The sequence below is a fragment of the Carex rostrata genome, chromosome 19 (genome assembly GCF_964058835.1).
Source record: "Carex rostrata chromosome 19, lpCarRost1.2, whole genome shotgun sequence".
Classification (NCBI taxonomy): domain Eukaryota; kingdom Viridiplantae; phylum Streptophyta; class Magnoliopsida; order Poales; family Cyperaceae; genus Carex; species Carex rostrata.
In genome coordinates, this window is record NC_135936.1 from 9,243,025 (window position 1) to 9,260,770 (window position 17,746).

Sequence of the window (17,746 nt, forward strand, 5' to 3'; positions counted from 1 at the left end):
GAACAAAATTAGAATTTGAAAGCCAAGGATCCCAAAAAGGCAAAAACCATGTTACCACAGCTTGTTAATATTACCACTATAAATTAATTTTGTACCAATATTACAGTGGCAGTAAAACCGATAGCCAGTCAATAAGCAGTTACCACTTACCAGTACTAAACAAGGGCGCAAAATTGGACCTTAATTTATATATATCTGACTGTAAGAAGCAGCCAATTTTAACAATAGAAGAATATATCCACCAAAATTAATTAAAATACAAAATGCATTCCTGTACACTATTTTCCAAGCCAACCCCTGACCCCAATCCCAGGAATGGATGCCTCCAGTGATTTTAAAGTTCCTTTATAAACCAACATGCTAGAGAAGTGGAGAAAAGAAACACACACATATCCATCCACCTAATGTATATGTGTGATACATAAGCATGATTATAGAGATGAAGAATCTGAAGAGCATGAACCGGATTTTTTCTGAGAGCCAGTTCTGTTTGGTTTTATTACTGGCTCTTGTGTTGGCAATAACTGCATGCTTCACACTGCCAGACCAATTCAGACTCCGTGCATTAAATTGTATGTCTTATTTATTTTCCTTGATTAATAATTCGATAGTTTTTCCTCACTATTTGGATTGTTGTTATCACAATGCAATATGGAGGTCTGATGTTGTTTTTGTCGTACTTCTAAAGCTTTGCCAGGGAAGCAGTATACAAGTGGTACTGATACGAGAGATGATAGCAAAAGATTGATTGAACCAGGTATGTGATTCATATATATGGTGGTATTATTAAGAGAAAAATTTGGATGATGGTGAATATATGCATTTATTTCTATTGAACAATGTATTTCTCTTATTGGCAGTGCTAACAAAATCAATAAATATTTGTTGGTTAAATTCAGCAGTATTTCTCTCAATTTTTTGCCAGTGAGATAACATGAAATATATATGTGCTGAATTCCTGTTAATCTTACTGCACACGTTGGTGTTATTTCCAGTCGAGGAAACCAAGAGATCAGAAGATAGACAACAAACAACATCGCAAGAAGTAAAAGATATTGTACATAAATACAGTTCTTCAAAAAATGACCACCACAACGCGCATAAGGGAACAGACAACAGCCATGGTATGGTATTGCGATCTTGATTCCTGCTATTTACTCATTTTGCATACTTTAGGATTAAATTTGTGTGTTTGAATAAATTTAGTGCAAATCATGAGCCTTTTTGACAAAATTTGAAATGCAAATCTTGTTTGCTTTTTCCAGCAGCTGAAACAAAGCAGGAGGAACTCCAGAAACCAGAAGAAATTCTAGAAAATCAACCAGAATTTGGTCCTCTAACAAACAATGAAACGAGTACAAAGAATGTCACACAAGTAGCATATGGTATGTATGCTCTCTCATTTTTCAAATTTTCAATTTCCAGTTTTTTTTGGAGGATATAATGTCTTCACCTTTCTTAATTTGGTGACTTTTCATGTCACCACGTAAGGTATAATACACCTAAAAAAGGTGCATCAAATACATAACAATCATAAGTAAAGAGCATCTCTGGTTGTAGGGGCAGAGGAAATCTTATTCTAAATTTCTAATGTTAATAATTCTGCAATTTCTTCTGACCCTTTTTGACTTGTGGATTACTAGGTGCCGAATAATGTCTTTGTCAAAGTTCAAATTTTAACACCTATTAGTTTCCTCCAAATGATTAAATTTGACACGTCAACTTATCTGATGATTGAGCCTGCTAAGTTGTTAATATGCACTGTTTGAATTGTTGGAAATGCAATAGTACAGATCTACTTTCATTTGATTTCTTTTCTCTTTGCGTATTGAATGCTAACAATAAAATCACTAATACAGTTGAGGGATCCACAAAAAATGTTTACGAGCAAACTCTAGCCAAGCCAATATGTGACAACTCCAACTGGCGGTACGAGGCATGCGACATAATCGGTGATGCGCGCACTTTCGGTATTTTCTCAACTGTATTTTACGTGCCACCACCCGAAACCACCAACCCAGCTGTACAAAATTGGACTTTCAGTGCTCAATCCCGTAGAGCAGTCAATGCTAAAAATGTCACTGTGAAATCGCTATTTTCTTCTCTAGAGGCTCCTCCTTGTTCGATTAGAAATAACATACCAGCAATAGTTTTTGCCTTGGGTGGTCTGACTGGTAACATATGGCATGACTTCAGCGATGTACTGATTCCATTGTTCATAAATTCCCTTGCATTTGACGGTGAGGTCCAGTTTCTGATAACTGATATGCACACCTGGTTCATGCAAAAGTACGGGTTGGTCTTCAAGAAACTATCTCGGTACGAGATCATAAATTTCGACAAGGATTTTGAAGTCAGATGCTACCCACGTGTAATGGTTGGTTTAAAGAGCCATAAGGATCTCGGCATTGATCCTGAAAGAACCCCGAATAGATACAACATGATCGACTTTAGAATGTTCATAAGAGATGCATTTGCTCTGCCTCAATCAGTTGGCATTCCTTTTAAATTGAATACTGATCCCAACAAAAAACCGAGATTAATGTTAATACTGCGAAGCAGGAACCGGCGGTTCATGAACGGCCCTGAAATTGTTCAAGCGGTGCAGAGATTAGGTTTCGAGGTACTTCCAGTGGAACCAACTCGTGACCTAAACATAACTGAGTTTTCACGGGTAGTAGATTCCTGTGATGTGCTCATGGGTGCGCATGGTGCCGCTTTAACCAACATCATGTTTCTTAGAACAAATGCATTGCTGATTCAAGTTGTTCCATATGGAAAAATGGAAAATGACGCTGATAATTTTTATAGTAGGCCAGCAACAGCAATGAAGCTGAGGCACCTGGAGTATAGTATAAGTGCCAAGGAGACAACTTTGCTCGAGAAATATGGATGGAACAACCCAGTAATAAGCGATCCCGACTCAATACACAGGCAGGGGTGGAGAGCCGGGATGCAGTATTACTGGCTTGAACAAGACATTAAGCTCAACCTAACCAGGTTTGCACCTATATTGGTTAGAGCTCAACAGCTTCTTCGCGAATAAGGCAAAAATGTGATTATATTTTGTTTGTCTAAATCTAAGTTTTTTTTTTTTTTTTACTTCCATAGATAATTAAAAAAATTGGTCATCATTATATATTATTAATTTAATTTAGATTTGTAGATCATGTGTGCAGTTATAGGTTGTAGATCATGTGTGCAGTTATAGGTTGTATACAATATGTTGCAACTCCAGCATGTGCAAAAACGATAGACGAAATGCTGGGTTTGGGATGGACACAATATAATAATTCTTTCCTCTCTTCTCTTCTTAAAAGTATTTATTTTGTTGTTATTCTTATTCTTCATCTGAATGTAATACATCATCGCCTTATTTGAAATTATAATAAGTTGCATGCGCAAGGCTTCAAGCTCCCATTCATACAGGACCATAAATTATCATGTATTTTATTTTTATTTTTGAGAAAAAAATGGAGGTCAAGCCTCAAGTTCCATTGATCATATGGTGTCAATTGTACAGAGTTTTGGCATTTTCCTTAGAAAATGATTAAAAACAGAATTAAAAAACAAGAAGCAAAATAATTACATTGAAGCTAAGAAGGTTAGATATAATTTTTGAGTATCTACTAATTAAACTTCTTGGAACCAGCTTTCAAATTTGACCCTGACTTCTCTAGCCAGTTGGTTTATGTCCTTTTCTTTGGCTTATGTCATTTTCTTCATTTCTGAAAATTCTCCTACATCTTTCTTTCCATAGTACAAAGCAAACTGTTATCTGCAATTTTCTAACCACCATATGTTGAGAACTGAGAATGGCGGTTTGATAGCCATTATTTGTGAAGTACTGGCAGAAGAAGGGCGCATTGAAATTAATTATCACGTGTGTAAATGTAATCTCCTTAATTAACCGACTAACCAGTCTCTCTTCTCTCTGTCTAGGGGTGTCAATAACATCCGTTTACCAGTTTACCCTACCCGTATCGTATTCAATAAGACCGATATGGATAAGATTTTTTTTCGTTATCTTATTAGGTATGGGTATAGGTAACTCTTTTTCGTTAGATAAACTGATATGGGTACGAGTAAAGGTTATTTCATACCTGTTGAGTAACAGATAATTATATAAAATAAATTATATCATGAGAAAATGTATGCATTTTATTGTAAGAATAATATTATGGTAAAAAAATTATTTTTATTTGAATGTTTTGTTATTTAGTTAACTAATAGAAATTGTTAGAAGAGATATATGTGATTTTGATTTTTTTTTGTTTTGCTTTATAAAAAGCTATTAGTTAGAATTGATTGCATATTTGTATATTAATTTTATTAATAATTGTTACTGCATATGTATGACATGATAAGTTTTGATAGTTTATTTGTAAAAATAATAAAATTATTATATTTATATTATTCGTTATTCATCCACTATCGTTTCATTACCCGTTAATCATAATGGTTATGGGTAACATAAGGTAAGATAAATTCTTAACGGATATAGCTAGAATATAGATAAGGTCAATCCTACCTGTATCTATGGCTGGCCTTGGTGCCGTGCAGCCAGGGCGATCGCCCCGGACCTCAAAATTCAAGGGGTCTCCATGTTTTTTGCACACACACACACATATATATATATATATATATATATATATATATATATATATATATATATATATATATATATATATATATATATATATATATATGTATATAAAATTAAATATTATAAATTAAATAAAGACTTAGGGTCCAAATTTTGTATACATAAAGGGCTTAAATTTTTCTATAAATAGGTATGATCTATTGGCATATCAATAAAAAAATCATACCGGCTAATCGCTTCTAAGGGTGTTCATTGGGTCCGATTTAATCAATTTTGAACCAAACTGAATTAGTTTGGACTAAACGATTCCAATTTTTTCGGTGTAATGGTTTGGTTCGGTTTGCTTTTTAAAACTGAATTATAACTTCAATTCGAATCAGTTTTGAAATTTTTAAAATAGAAATAATCGAACCGACCAAATTTGTATATATTATGAATTTGGTCTGGACTGCCCCGGTTTATTTCTTAATATCCCGGTTTATTTCTTAATACCTTGGTTTATTTCTTAATATACTTCAGATTATTATAAATCAATTGCTTGAAATAATAAAAATAATATATTTCAGTTTGAACCGAAGAATTCGAAGAAACCGAAATAAACCTTTAGTTCGATTCGGTTTGGTTGCAATGCTAAATCAATTCGGTTCAGTTCTATTTTTGAAACCAAATTATAACTTTGGTTTGCCTAGTTCAATTAAACATCCCTAATCGCTTCCATAAGTGCTTCAATACCAATGCTTATAAGTCATTTTTGTGTTTTAAAAGTCTAAATAGTTGATCCAAACCGTTCTGTTGGTCCCAAAGGCACTTAGAGGGGGGTAAAAAGGGCATTTTTAAATTTTTACTCTAAGTTATAAGTCCCTAGTGTGTTTTAGAGTTATTCTCGGCGGAAACTCGAATAACTTGGTCCTAAAATAAAATATAAGATAATAAAATAAAGAGTAGAGTTTAGAGACACTTGACACAAAAGTTGTTTACGGAGTTTGGCACTAACGCCTACGTCTTCGAGGTTCGCGACCTTCGAGATGGCGCGCCTTTCTTTACCCAATGAGAAAATAGTACAAGATGGAACTGGTGAGCTCTTACAATCTTCTGGGAAGTCACACAGTCCGAGCATGGAATTGGCTCACGAGTACTAAAGGCTCAAGGATAACAAAGAGAGCAACTAAGGCTCTGAAGTAAAAGATTAATCTCACAGGATCACTCTAAGAGTTTGTGTATTGGTTGAATAAGTTTGAAATTGATTGTGAATATTGAAGTTTAAGTGCACAAGCAACAACGGCTTTCTCTAGATCTGGAAATATTGAAGTTGGAGGCAGCTAGAGTTCTTCTCCAAATCTTGGTATTACTTATATTTATAGAGAGCTGATAAAAATGAAGTAATTTGGCCCGACCGTTAGAACGGTTCATGGACCGTTACAATGGTAGGTCAACTTACATTGGTTTGGATCACTGGAAACCATAACAGTAGATTTTATGTATAATGGTCCTGGACCGTTATAACGGTTCCCATAATGGAAATCTTCTAGAACACCGACCGTTGGGTGACGATTCCAATCAATTTAAATTATCACATGTTGGTAGAGGATTTATTTCGTTACAATGGTTCCTGGACCGTTGTAACAGCAGGCCTTGCAGGCCTCATTTAGTTCATTCTCAAGCTTATTTTACCAATTTTATAAATTAATTATCCTAATCTTGAGATGATGCTTCTGCTATCCAATGTCTTGTGCTTCATGACTACATCCTTAATGTTGTATAGCAGTTTATTAATTTATCATTAATGTGTAATTATTAAATCTTTTGTTGTCATAAACATGCATAATATCTCAAGAAGGAAAACTGTAAAATGCAATTTATATATGTTTCACAAATCTAGTCAAATAGACAAATAGATTAGGGCACAAACCAACACGTTCAACATGATATCCATATTAAAACATGCTTGGAGATCAAATTTTACATTTTTTTTTAATTTTGTTTACAATTTTTTTAAGGTAAGTAGAAAATCATTGTTTTTTATGGTTCAATCTTTTGAATCAATAAATTTTCTACCTATTTTAAAAATATTATAAAAATTTCAAAAAAAAATGTAAAATTTGGTATCCAAGCATATTTTAATATGGATATCATATTGAACGGTTTGGATCAATTGTTTGAACATTGAAAATGTAAAAATGACTTAATAGCCTTATAGTATTGAAGCACTTATGGAAGTGTATTAGCTACTCTCATTAAAAATTATATATATAAATGATCCAAAAATTTCTTTCGTTTCGGCCTCAAAATATTCAAGACTGACCCTACTTTTTATGATATTTTCGGTAGCGAAATATTTACATACATCGGTGTAGCGATTACATAACCTCGTGGTTCTACATTATAATCCAGCGGGGATTGATAGAATATTAATGATAGTTGATCCGCTTGTTTTGCATGGCAACCCTTCTATAACAATTTATTACGAATCCATCACAAAAATGAGTGCCCCCAGCTAGTGATTTGCTCTCGAGTAGGGTACAGGTACCTCGGGTAAACCCGGGACGGGTAACGGGTAGGCAGGTACTCGGGTAGAACGGGTACGGGTAGGCAGATTTTTTTTTCAAAAACTCTACTCTACCTGTTTCATACCCGTGCCCGTCTCGGGTAGGGGTAACGGGTACCTCGGGTAGGGTCCGTCTCGCAAAATATGAGCGTGAAGTAAAATAGTCGCTTTATTTCGCAACTCACCGTAGCCCACCTCTATATATATATATATATACACACTATATAGGACTTGGCTACGGTGCTATGGGTTGCATAGAGGCCTTCCATGCTACGGCTCAATATTTGAGTTTTTAAAATCCTAACGGTCGATCCGAACCGTTCATCTTGTTCTTCGTATTAATATGTATTTGGAGACCAAATTTTATATTTTTTGAAATTTTTTTACTATTTTTTTAGATTTATTGAAAATCGTTGTTTTTCAGACAAATCTGGATCATAAAATACAACGATATTCAATAAATCTAAACAAATAGTAAAAAAATTCCAAAACATCTAACGGTTCGGATCGGTCGTTTGGACTTTCAAAATAAAAATACGGAGTGACGTAGAAACGCGTTTTATTTCGCAACTCACCGTGGCCCATCTATATATATATATATAACCGCTTAACAATTTTTGTCAAGGACTCATGGTACTTTTTAATATATATATATAATTTTTCATTAAAATTTAACTCATATTTAATTTATTACTCGTTTTGTCTCTTGATTTACTACAAGATATTGCCATAAAAAGAACAATGGATACGGCGGGAGTACGGACCGAAGCAATAATTATTCTAGTGGATAATAAATCATAAAACTTCGGTGAGTTATTTATTTATTTATTTGCATATCTATATTATGGGGAGGATTCAAATATTTCTATTGTTATATCTTTATCAAGTATTAAAATAAATTCAAATATTAAAATAAATTTTAAACGTTAGTAATTTAAAATTTAAAATTCAAATATTAAAATAAATTCGTTAGATTTTATCTATATCATCGTCTCTATGCACAATAAAATATTACGATATTTTGACTTTGTTTTGATTTATATTAAGAGCTTGGAAAAATATATTGATACAAATATATTATGGATGTTGATTTTTTTTCATATAAAAACAAATCGAAAAGTGATAAATTTTTTATGTGCATGTAGAGAAAATAATATAGATTATATCTAACAATTTTAATTATTTTAATAATGTAGGTTTCAGACTATTTATTATTAGGAAATTAAAAAATAAAACATAATGGTAATAGAAAAAATTGAGGTATTTGAACCCCTCCTATATTATTAGATAAGAATATGTGTACATCACGTCCCTTGTGCAACCGACACATGTACAGGTGTGTGGTATATAGTATACAGTAATTATAATTGAGAAGGATACAGCTGGAACATAATTATTACTAATATATAGTTTGCAAAACATAGTACATAGTTCATAGAAATGATAGAATATATCATACAGTTCATCACTTCTGAGACTTGTCGTAGATAGAGCAGAAAATAATAGAATAATCATGTTTGGCAAAATATCAACATAATATATACCCCCCACCCCCACCCCAAAAAAAAAAAAAAAAAAAAAAAAGAGAACAGGAAAATGGAGAAACTGCGCATGCCGTATTGACTCATCTATTAATTATATTAATCAAAAGAACCTATATTTTATCTATTGAACCCTGCCAAGTAAAATTAGAGTCTTATGCAACCATATTGTGAAATTAATTCATAGCGCCTAAGGGTAACTCAAATTTTGAGTTCAGATCCGATCTGTCCGATCTGTATTTTGCCATGAATATAAAAAGAGCTCCTGTATTCCACAAGTATATTGGAATTGATTTGGATCGGATGATTTGAATCTGAACTCAAAATTTGAGTTACGGTCCGGATTCCTGACTCCTTTTGTGCTTGGATTCTAAAGGTTAAATTTTAAAAAGTCACCACATAACCGGATATGTTACATAACGACATATGTGTCGTTCACGTATCGTAATTGTTCACGTGACTTATTCATTTTTTAGAAATTTAGCACGACACTTGATTATGCAAGTCACGTGTAATTAGGACCGTTAGATCTTGATCGAATGGTAAATATTAAATAAATTAACTTAAATTATGAAAAAAAAAAATAGTTATATATGATTAATGTGAATATTTGAACACATCACGTATGACCACAGCGTGATTAACATACCGTACCAATCCTTCCAAATTAGTTACAGCACAACACGTGACCTAAGGCACGATATAACTAGTAATGTGCCAGGTTCCCTAGATCCGCCCTGTTCATTCTCTCATATGATCAGCATCAGTCATCCCCTTGAATAGTTAGAAAGAGAACCAAATTTATTAGTAGACCTAAAATTTACAAACCAATTTAAGGCTGTAGGAACTTTTATATATGGGGAGACAAAATTATGAAAAAAAGGTATTCAGATTATTTCTGGAGCAATGATACTAGGGGTGCACAAAAAATTTGAGATTCGTGATTCGATTCGAGTTCAGTTCGAAAAAGTTCGAAAAAAAATTGGATTCGAAAGTAATTCGGTTCGAAATTAATTCAAACCAGTTCGATTCGAAATTAAATCAATTTCGAATTCGAACCCAGGCTGATTCGATTCGAAAGGTTCGCGATTCTTTTTTGGGTTCGATTCGTCTACGTAGCGTACTTGTTTGTCGTAAGTGAAGTCGTCGGAAGAAGTCTTCTGGATTTTCTGTGCCATAGTCTTGTCTCCTCGATGAGAAGCAATGAGCCATATCTGAACAAAGTAATGGGCCATATTGGGTACTCGGGTGCCTAAAAATGAGATATCTGGCAGACTGACACGCTAACACCCCGCTTTGTTCATGCCTATATCCGGTTTTTTGCTCATGCCTAGTCCCACAAGCGAAACAAAAGGCGCTGAGAGCTCTTGAGTTCTTCATATAAGGAGGTTAAGGGTCATGAGAGATCTCTATTCTTGGACAGTGTCAATGAGTCATCATGAAGATTGACTCATGGCCTACTCTTTGGGCACTGGGCAGTTGTCCCAAAAAAATAAAAAATATTTAAATTTAATCGAATTGTTTTTAATTTCGAACTAATTTCGATTCGAATCGAACCAGTTCGAATTATATCGAACCGAATTCGAATTGGTCTTTTAGATTTGAAATCATTTCAATTTCGAATTGGGTTCGGTTTGAAATAATTTTGAATTCGAACCTGGGCTGGTTCGGTTCGTTTGCAAGCCAAAATGATACCGAAAGAAGATATATATTTTAAAAAAAATGTAAGAAAATCTTGTCTTGTGACATGACATATATATCCATTTGCGTAATGTGCCATTTTCGATTGAAATAAGACATATCATGCAACACATAAGTCATGTCATATAACCGATCGATGTATTTAACATAGCGTACGGTGATATGCACTTCGATCACTAGATCCACTTCATGTGACTAATTTTCTTCACTAGATCATACATATGTAGAACGTGTTGATATGGATTGATCAGTAACAACATGTATCTGTATGCAATGCAAAATAATTTTCTTCTTGTGCCTACTCTGTACCAAATTAATTTGGTAGTACAAGGACCACAAGAGGAAATTGGAAATTGAACAATGCTTCCTAATAATTAATAGAGTACGAAACTCCTTAAATTAAGGGGAGGATATTCTTTAGTCTTGAGTTGCACTTCCCAATTGTTGTTTTGAATTGAATGCAACTCCGATCCAACCGGTTGTTCACACTTCACACTTCACATGCACTTGCCTTGTTCGATCGGTTAGAATTGCATTGATTGGAAATTAATGGTCAAGTTTGGTCTCCTTTGTCTTCTCATTGGGCCCCTTTCAATATTTATATTTTGGTGGCATTATTATATATTTTGTCCATTTCCGAGTTATATAACACTAACACTAACACTATACGGAGATGCTGTTGCGTTGGACACTTAATTGGACGCACAGAAGCTCAACAACAAAATACACATCTCACAATGCAACATGTACAAAATATCAACTTTTGAATACGAAGAGTTTGATTTGGAGGAATATTTAGGTTATCAGGAAGCTTCCAATGAAATTGATAGAGTTGCACCTTGGTAGCTACTGTCAAGTTTTCAAAAAAAGAAATTGATAGAGTTGCTAGACTACTCCCCTTTACTCGACTCTTTCACATCTACAGCTGACTCTAGCTCTCCTCCCTTTAGTTCTCCTTCTGATGATGCATTGGACAGTAGTCGTTTTCATAGCAATAATATATTCTAATTAATAATTGTCGTATTTAATTTACTATCTCCTGCTTTTATATTGGACTATTGCTTAGCTTAGCTAGCTGTTATTAGGATTCCTCTTTTCCTTGTTCATGGACTTGTCCCTTGTATTACTTACTGAGGCATTTTGACCAGCTCACGTGTTGTGCTGTGACAGAACCGTGATATATATTTCCGGTCACAACGTGACTTTTCTACATTCATGGCCTCAGTCTTATATCCTATTAAATAGATGAGTTGTGTATTTAACATCTTAGACACACAGATTTGATCTTGTGGTTAAAGATTCAATTTTCAATTATTTTTCTTCTAAAAATATATATATAGAGAATAATTAATGTTTATGATTGTTTCAAATTCAATGTTAATCAAGTCTAGTACTACACTGTCCAACGAATTAAGTCTATAAAAATATTTCAAACTATTTTATGCCACTATGTGGTATTTTTCAGATTGAATTATTAGCTTTTTCACTCAAATTGTTTCAAACTATTGGATTGTTTATTGTTTAATCGTTTATAGCATTTGACAATACATATATTGTTGTTCGAGGAGCATATATAGCTTTCAAATGCAAGTTTAATTATTAATCTCTAAATAATTAATTAATTAAGAGACTGTTCGATAGAGAACAAGTACAAAAATAATAAACGGGGGGTGGGGGGGTGTGTCTTATAGTCCACGTGTGATCGATCTCTTACATGAACCAACCAAGTGGTAGTGTGGTACCAATTCTAATATATATAGTAACAGGAATTAATTGCTACCTAACAGCTAGCTAGCTCTAGCTCTAGCTCTATTGGATTGCTTATATCATTTGAATTGCTGATAAAGATTGACAGCAAAATTTTGTTTTCTTCATGATATCATTCACATTCATTCATTTCGCTGGCCAAAGCGCAAAAAGACATGATTCTTTTATCGCTAGCTACTTGTGGAATTTTCTTTAACTGTCAGTCTTTTGTAAGCCTAATCTTCCAACTGAGAATTAAGTGTTTAATTCTTATCATCATTTGATATCTTCAAGTCGAACCAACAACAAAAAAATGAAAAATATATATAACAAGAAAAAATATTCGTTTCCCAATCATATATGCATGACTCATACATGAAATGATTGAACAATGTAAAAGAGTTTGTAATTAATCTTTTTATCAATAAAAAAAAAATATAATGTAAAAGAGAATAAATTAAAGAGAGAAAGTTAGGTTTGTTCGGTTGGTGTTCTCATGATACTCTTTATCCCGAATTTTTTATTAATAGAAATAAAATAAATAAAATATTTAAAAAGAACACCACTGTTGAGTTTTGTCGAAAACTAAGTAGACCGGGTCCTGTAAACCCGTCCCACCGGACGGGTCCAATTGACCCGTCCCGGTTAATCCGTATTAACCGTTAACTAACATCACGGAAAAAAAAAAAAACAAAAACAAAAATTTCCCGGACGGGTTTAAGCATCCCGTCCCGAGTCTGTAAAAAAAAAAAAAAAAAAAAACAAAAAAATTCCGGACGGGTTTCAGCATCCCGTCCCAAGTCTGTAAAAAAAAAAAAAAAAAAAAATCTGGACGGGATAAGTAAACCCGTCCAGAATTTGAAATATTATATTTATATTATATTATTATATTATATTATATTATATTATATTATTATATTATATTATATTATATTATATTATTATATTATATTATATTATATTATATTATATTATTATATTATATTATATTATATTATATTATATTATTATATTATATTATATTATATTATTATATTATATTATATTATATTATTATATTATATTATATTATTATATTATATTATATTATATTATTATATTATATTATATTATATTATATTATTATATTATATTATGATTTTATATATATTATATTTTTTTGTTTTTTATATTATATTATTATATTATTATATTATGATTTTAAACATTCGAATTAATTTAGTATAAAGTCAATCGGTCAAGATTAAAAGATTAATAAATTAATTTTAGTGCATTTATTTTTTGAACGTTTTCTTACCGCTTGACTTTATACTAAATTAATTTGAACTTTAAAATTTTCACATGTAGATGCATCACTCGCAAGATAGGCAGGTTCTAATGGTTTGGATTCTTCATTTGAAAACAATTTAATAAGTTTTGGAGTTAAGCTCACCAAACACTTTGGTGAACTTAAGCACAACTAAACTAGTTCTATTCATAATATAATATATATATATAAGTATATTAATATAATAATATAATATAAAAAACAAAAAATATAATATAATATAATATAATATAATATAATATAATAATATAATATAAATATAATATTTCAAATTCTGGACGGGTTTACCTATCCCGTCCAGATTTTTTTTTTTTTTTTTTTTTTTTTACAGACTTGGGACGGAATGCTGAAACCCGTCCGGAATTTTTTTGTTTTTTTTTTTTTTTTTTTTTTTTACAGACTCGGGACGGGATGCTTAAACCCGTCCGGGAAATTTTTTTTTTTTTTTTCTTCCGTGATGTTAGTTAACGGCTAATACGGATTAACCGGGACGGGTCAATTGGACCCGTCCGGTGGGACGGGTTTACAGGACCCGGTCTACTTAGTTTTCGACAAAACTCAACGGTAGTGTTCTTTTTAAATATTTTATTTATTTTATTTCTATTAATAAAAAATTCGGACTCTTTATCTAGTGTAAAATAATACCATACTCTTCAAAAGTAAACGGTTAGACTTTCGAGATGAATATGTTTACAAATATTCAAAATACTTGATACGGATTATTTATTAAGTACTGAAACGCCCCGCCCCCGCGTGTGGCGTGTCCATGGATAAAACAAGGGCAAGGCTGCATAAAAGCCCAACTTATATTGGGCCTTGACAATCTCGTTTGCCTGATTATACTTCATAGTTATTTGCTAAGGCCCATTCAATTAATGTTACATATTGTGACTTGCTACGCAACAGTATCAAAGTCTATTTTGTGTTTTTTTCTATTCATTAATCATTAACCATTAATCATTAATTTTAGGTTGTGATAACAGCATATATATATGTGAAAAGTTTCTACGAAATATAAACAGGTTACCTTAAATTGCTTCGCATCCTATTCCTAGCTAGTCCATGGACTTAATTTGCATCCAGTGAGGAACAACATATGAATAATCTGTTGAGAATATTTTTTGCTTCAAGTCCGCTATTTTTTATACATTACATCTTGATCAGGCTTTTATAATAATATATGTTAGTATGATCATAAACTTAGCATATATAAAAAGAATACTCTCCACTATGAGATAACGCACCGTATTGATACTGGTATATTGAGAATACTAGCGGATCTTTTTTTTTCGCCTCCAACTTGCTTGTTATATATTATAACTGACTCACTTGTGAATTAGATATATATATGATAATGATAGCCAGAGGAGCTAGTGCGGACTTAATTTGCAATTAGATATATCATATATATGATAGCCGATAGAGATAGAGATATTCTTATGTTAACAAAAATTCAATTGCCTTCGTCTCACTCGCCAATGGCATAGGCGCGCGCATAGAAAATTATGTTACAAAATTTCAGACAAACAAATCATGTAATCTTTCATAAACATGATTCGAGTATGTTTGGCGGACTGCCGACGAGTTGGGATGAAGTAATTCTATAAATTAATGAATAATGACACATCACATATATGTCATAGATTAAAAAAAAAAGGGGAGATTAATTAATGACTGCCGAAATGTTTTTATAACCAAAGAACAAATGGTCTAAAAGCTGTGACAAAACATACTAGTCATATTCCGAGAGTCATTAAAAGGTATCAGACATTTACAACGATGTAAGAAAAAAAAGAAAAAAAAAAGAAAAGAATGATAATATCAAGAACTCTAAATTGTTAGATACTGAAGAAAGCTAAAAAAATATTTTATATGTACTATATAGGAGAGGTTGGCTACTCTACTTCCATAAGCATATATGAGAGTATATGCTTACAAGTCATTTTTGTGTTTTCAATGTCCAAATGGTTGATCTGAAGTGTTCAAAATATTCTCCATATTAATATGTATTTGAATGCCAAATTTTATATTTTTTTTGAAATTTTTTTACTATTTTTTCAGAATTTTTCAAAACATGGTTTTCCATATTTTTTTTATTATTTTTTATATTTTTTACGAGTGTTTTGAAAATTTCTGAAAAAATAGTAAAGAAATTCTAAAATATATAAAATTTGGTCTCCAAGCACGTTCTAGTATGGAGAACATGTTGAGTGCTTCAGATCGACCATTTGGATATTAAAAATGCAAAAAATGGTTTATAAGTACATATCCTCATATGCTTATGGAAGTATAGTAGCCAACCTCCTATATAGGATTATAAATAATAATTTTAAAGAAAAGTTTCTAGAATGTCCATATTAATTTTTAAAATTAATAGTCAATTTACTAATGGAAATATCATAATATTCAATATTCAATTTACAACAAAATTATGTGAATATTGATAGTATAATTTAAATATTTGTCAAATAACATGCTTTTACATACTCTACTTCACCAAACAACATGTTCTTGTACTCTCCAACAAAATGGCATGTCCAGAAGCATCGCCATATAGTTGGAACTTATTGAAATGGGGAGATTAAGAACTAAAATTGGATCTAAAGAGCTAATAGAGTTCATTGTTGAATTTGAATAGGGAGAGATGATATTTGAGAAGGGTGGATTATACATTGCTTAGATAACATAATAGGAAATTAGTTAACAAGAAAAAATTGGATTTTGTAATTTCATTTCAATGAATTATGTTTTACATGTACATTAATTGCTATATTTATAGCCATTAACTCTGTCTAAATCACTAGCATGTCCTCGATTACAAAGAGAATACAACTAATCTCAGTTTGTTATGAATAATTATATGATTACTCAGATTGTTTCACCTAACAGATTTTCTTATTGTTATAGCTAAATTGCAACAGCTTCATTAACTTGTTGATTGCAATCTTCATGTCCAGTTTGATCTAAACTGGTCTTAATTGTTCATGTTAGTCTTATTAGTTGTATATCGTTTACACCGTGAGACAATAATTATTTTTGTATTCATGTATTATCAAAATTTATTAAGGATATCCTAAATAGTAACAATAACAAATAATATGATATATAATATGATTTGTTTTTCACCATCGACTATTTCGTCTTGATAACCATGAAATATGTATACTTTTGCCTAGAGTTTCATATCAATAACTTGACCAATTTCGATGTATTTAGGTTAATTTAGTTTAATTTTGTTTAGAATTATACCAAGAATCAAGTTACTGTTGAAGTCTATTTAAATTACAGAAAATGGAGCAAATTATAGATCTTCTCGCAAACTTTCCGAAAAGTGGTAGAACACTGAAAACGGAGTTATGGATAATGAGTTATGCCCATTTGAAGTTTGGCTCACAGCATAAACAGAGGCAGGACGCGGGCTGCACAGACTCCAAGCGGGTCGCGTCAGTTGTGATGCGGTTCGCGCAGAAAGCCGACAGAGCAAATATGGAAATTCCAGCTTTCGACATTTTTTTGTATTTTGACCATATCTTGGTCATGCGAACTTCGTTTTAGGCAAATAAAAGCTTGATGGAAAGAGGACAACGAGATCTACAATTCTAGAAAAGTTATAAATCAGAATTTATAATGTGCAAATCACAGAAATTATTTTAGAGAGACATCAGCTGAATTTATTGCCATATTTCATGAGATCTTGATTAATTCACCTTCCATCCTTGGTTGCTTGCTCCCCAAGTCACAAAATAGCTATAAATAAGGGGGAGGCAGCAGGAGGAAGAGCATATCTCACATTTTGGGAAGCAATCTTTGGAGAGGAGGCTCGGCTTGGAACTTGTCTTCTTCGGGTTTTATCATGATTTCTTATTCTCTCAATTGTTTTATTTTTTTTATTATGTCTGAGTAATTTATTTAGTTTCTAGGGTTACGATGTAATCGGATACTCTGTTTATTATGCATGTTGTTTGAATCTGTGTTGAATATTTGTGTTTATTTGTCTGAGTATTATTTAATTGCTCAGTTCAAATTGTTTGAATTATTCTTGTTGTCTACTGTTAGATGTCTATAGCATCTTTTATAGTATTTTGGCCTTGATGTTTCTTTCAATTAAACTAAGTATTTGAGGTAGGTTTTCGAGACCAAATAGTAACTAAGAGGTGAACTTTTCCATTAATCGAGGGATGGTGGATGCCTTTAGTAGACCTGTGTCACACCCCAAATCCACCGGGTCTGACAGCCTGCCGCGTGTATTTATCTAGTGTCACATATACACGCAAGGCAGT

General features: G+C 32.2%; 1 protein-coding gene across 3 annotated transcripts; it reads left to right on the forward strand.

Moving 5' to 3' along the window:
- Nucleotides 1–312: 312 nt before the first annotated feature.
- Nucleotides 313–3,404, forward strand: LOC144571876 (beta-1,2-xylosyltransferase XYXT1-like). Of its 3 annotated transcripts, none has more exons than XM_078321268.1 (5): nucleotides 313–572; nucleotides 689–757; nucleotides 996–1,124; nucleotides 1,266–1,385; nucleotides 1,860–3,404. In XM_078321268.1, exons 1-5 carry the CDS (start codon nucleotides 428–430, stop codon nucleotides 3,044–3,046), a joined length of 1,650 nt encoding a protein of 549 aa, XP_078177394.1. In that variant the 5' UTR covers nucleotides 313–427; the 3' UTR covers nucleotides 3,047–3,404. The 3 variants fall into 3 exon arrangements, with proteins under 3 accessions (XP_078177394.1, XP_078177395.1, XP_078177396.1); XM_078321269.1 differs by having other exon boundaries at nucleotides 1,269–1,385; XM_078321270.1 differs by lacking the exon at nucleotides 1,266–1,385 and having other exon boundaries at nucleotides 1,860–3,178.
- The last annotated feature ends 14,342 nt before the right edge of the window (nucleotides 3,405–17,746 follow it).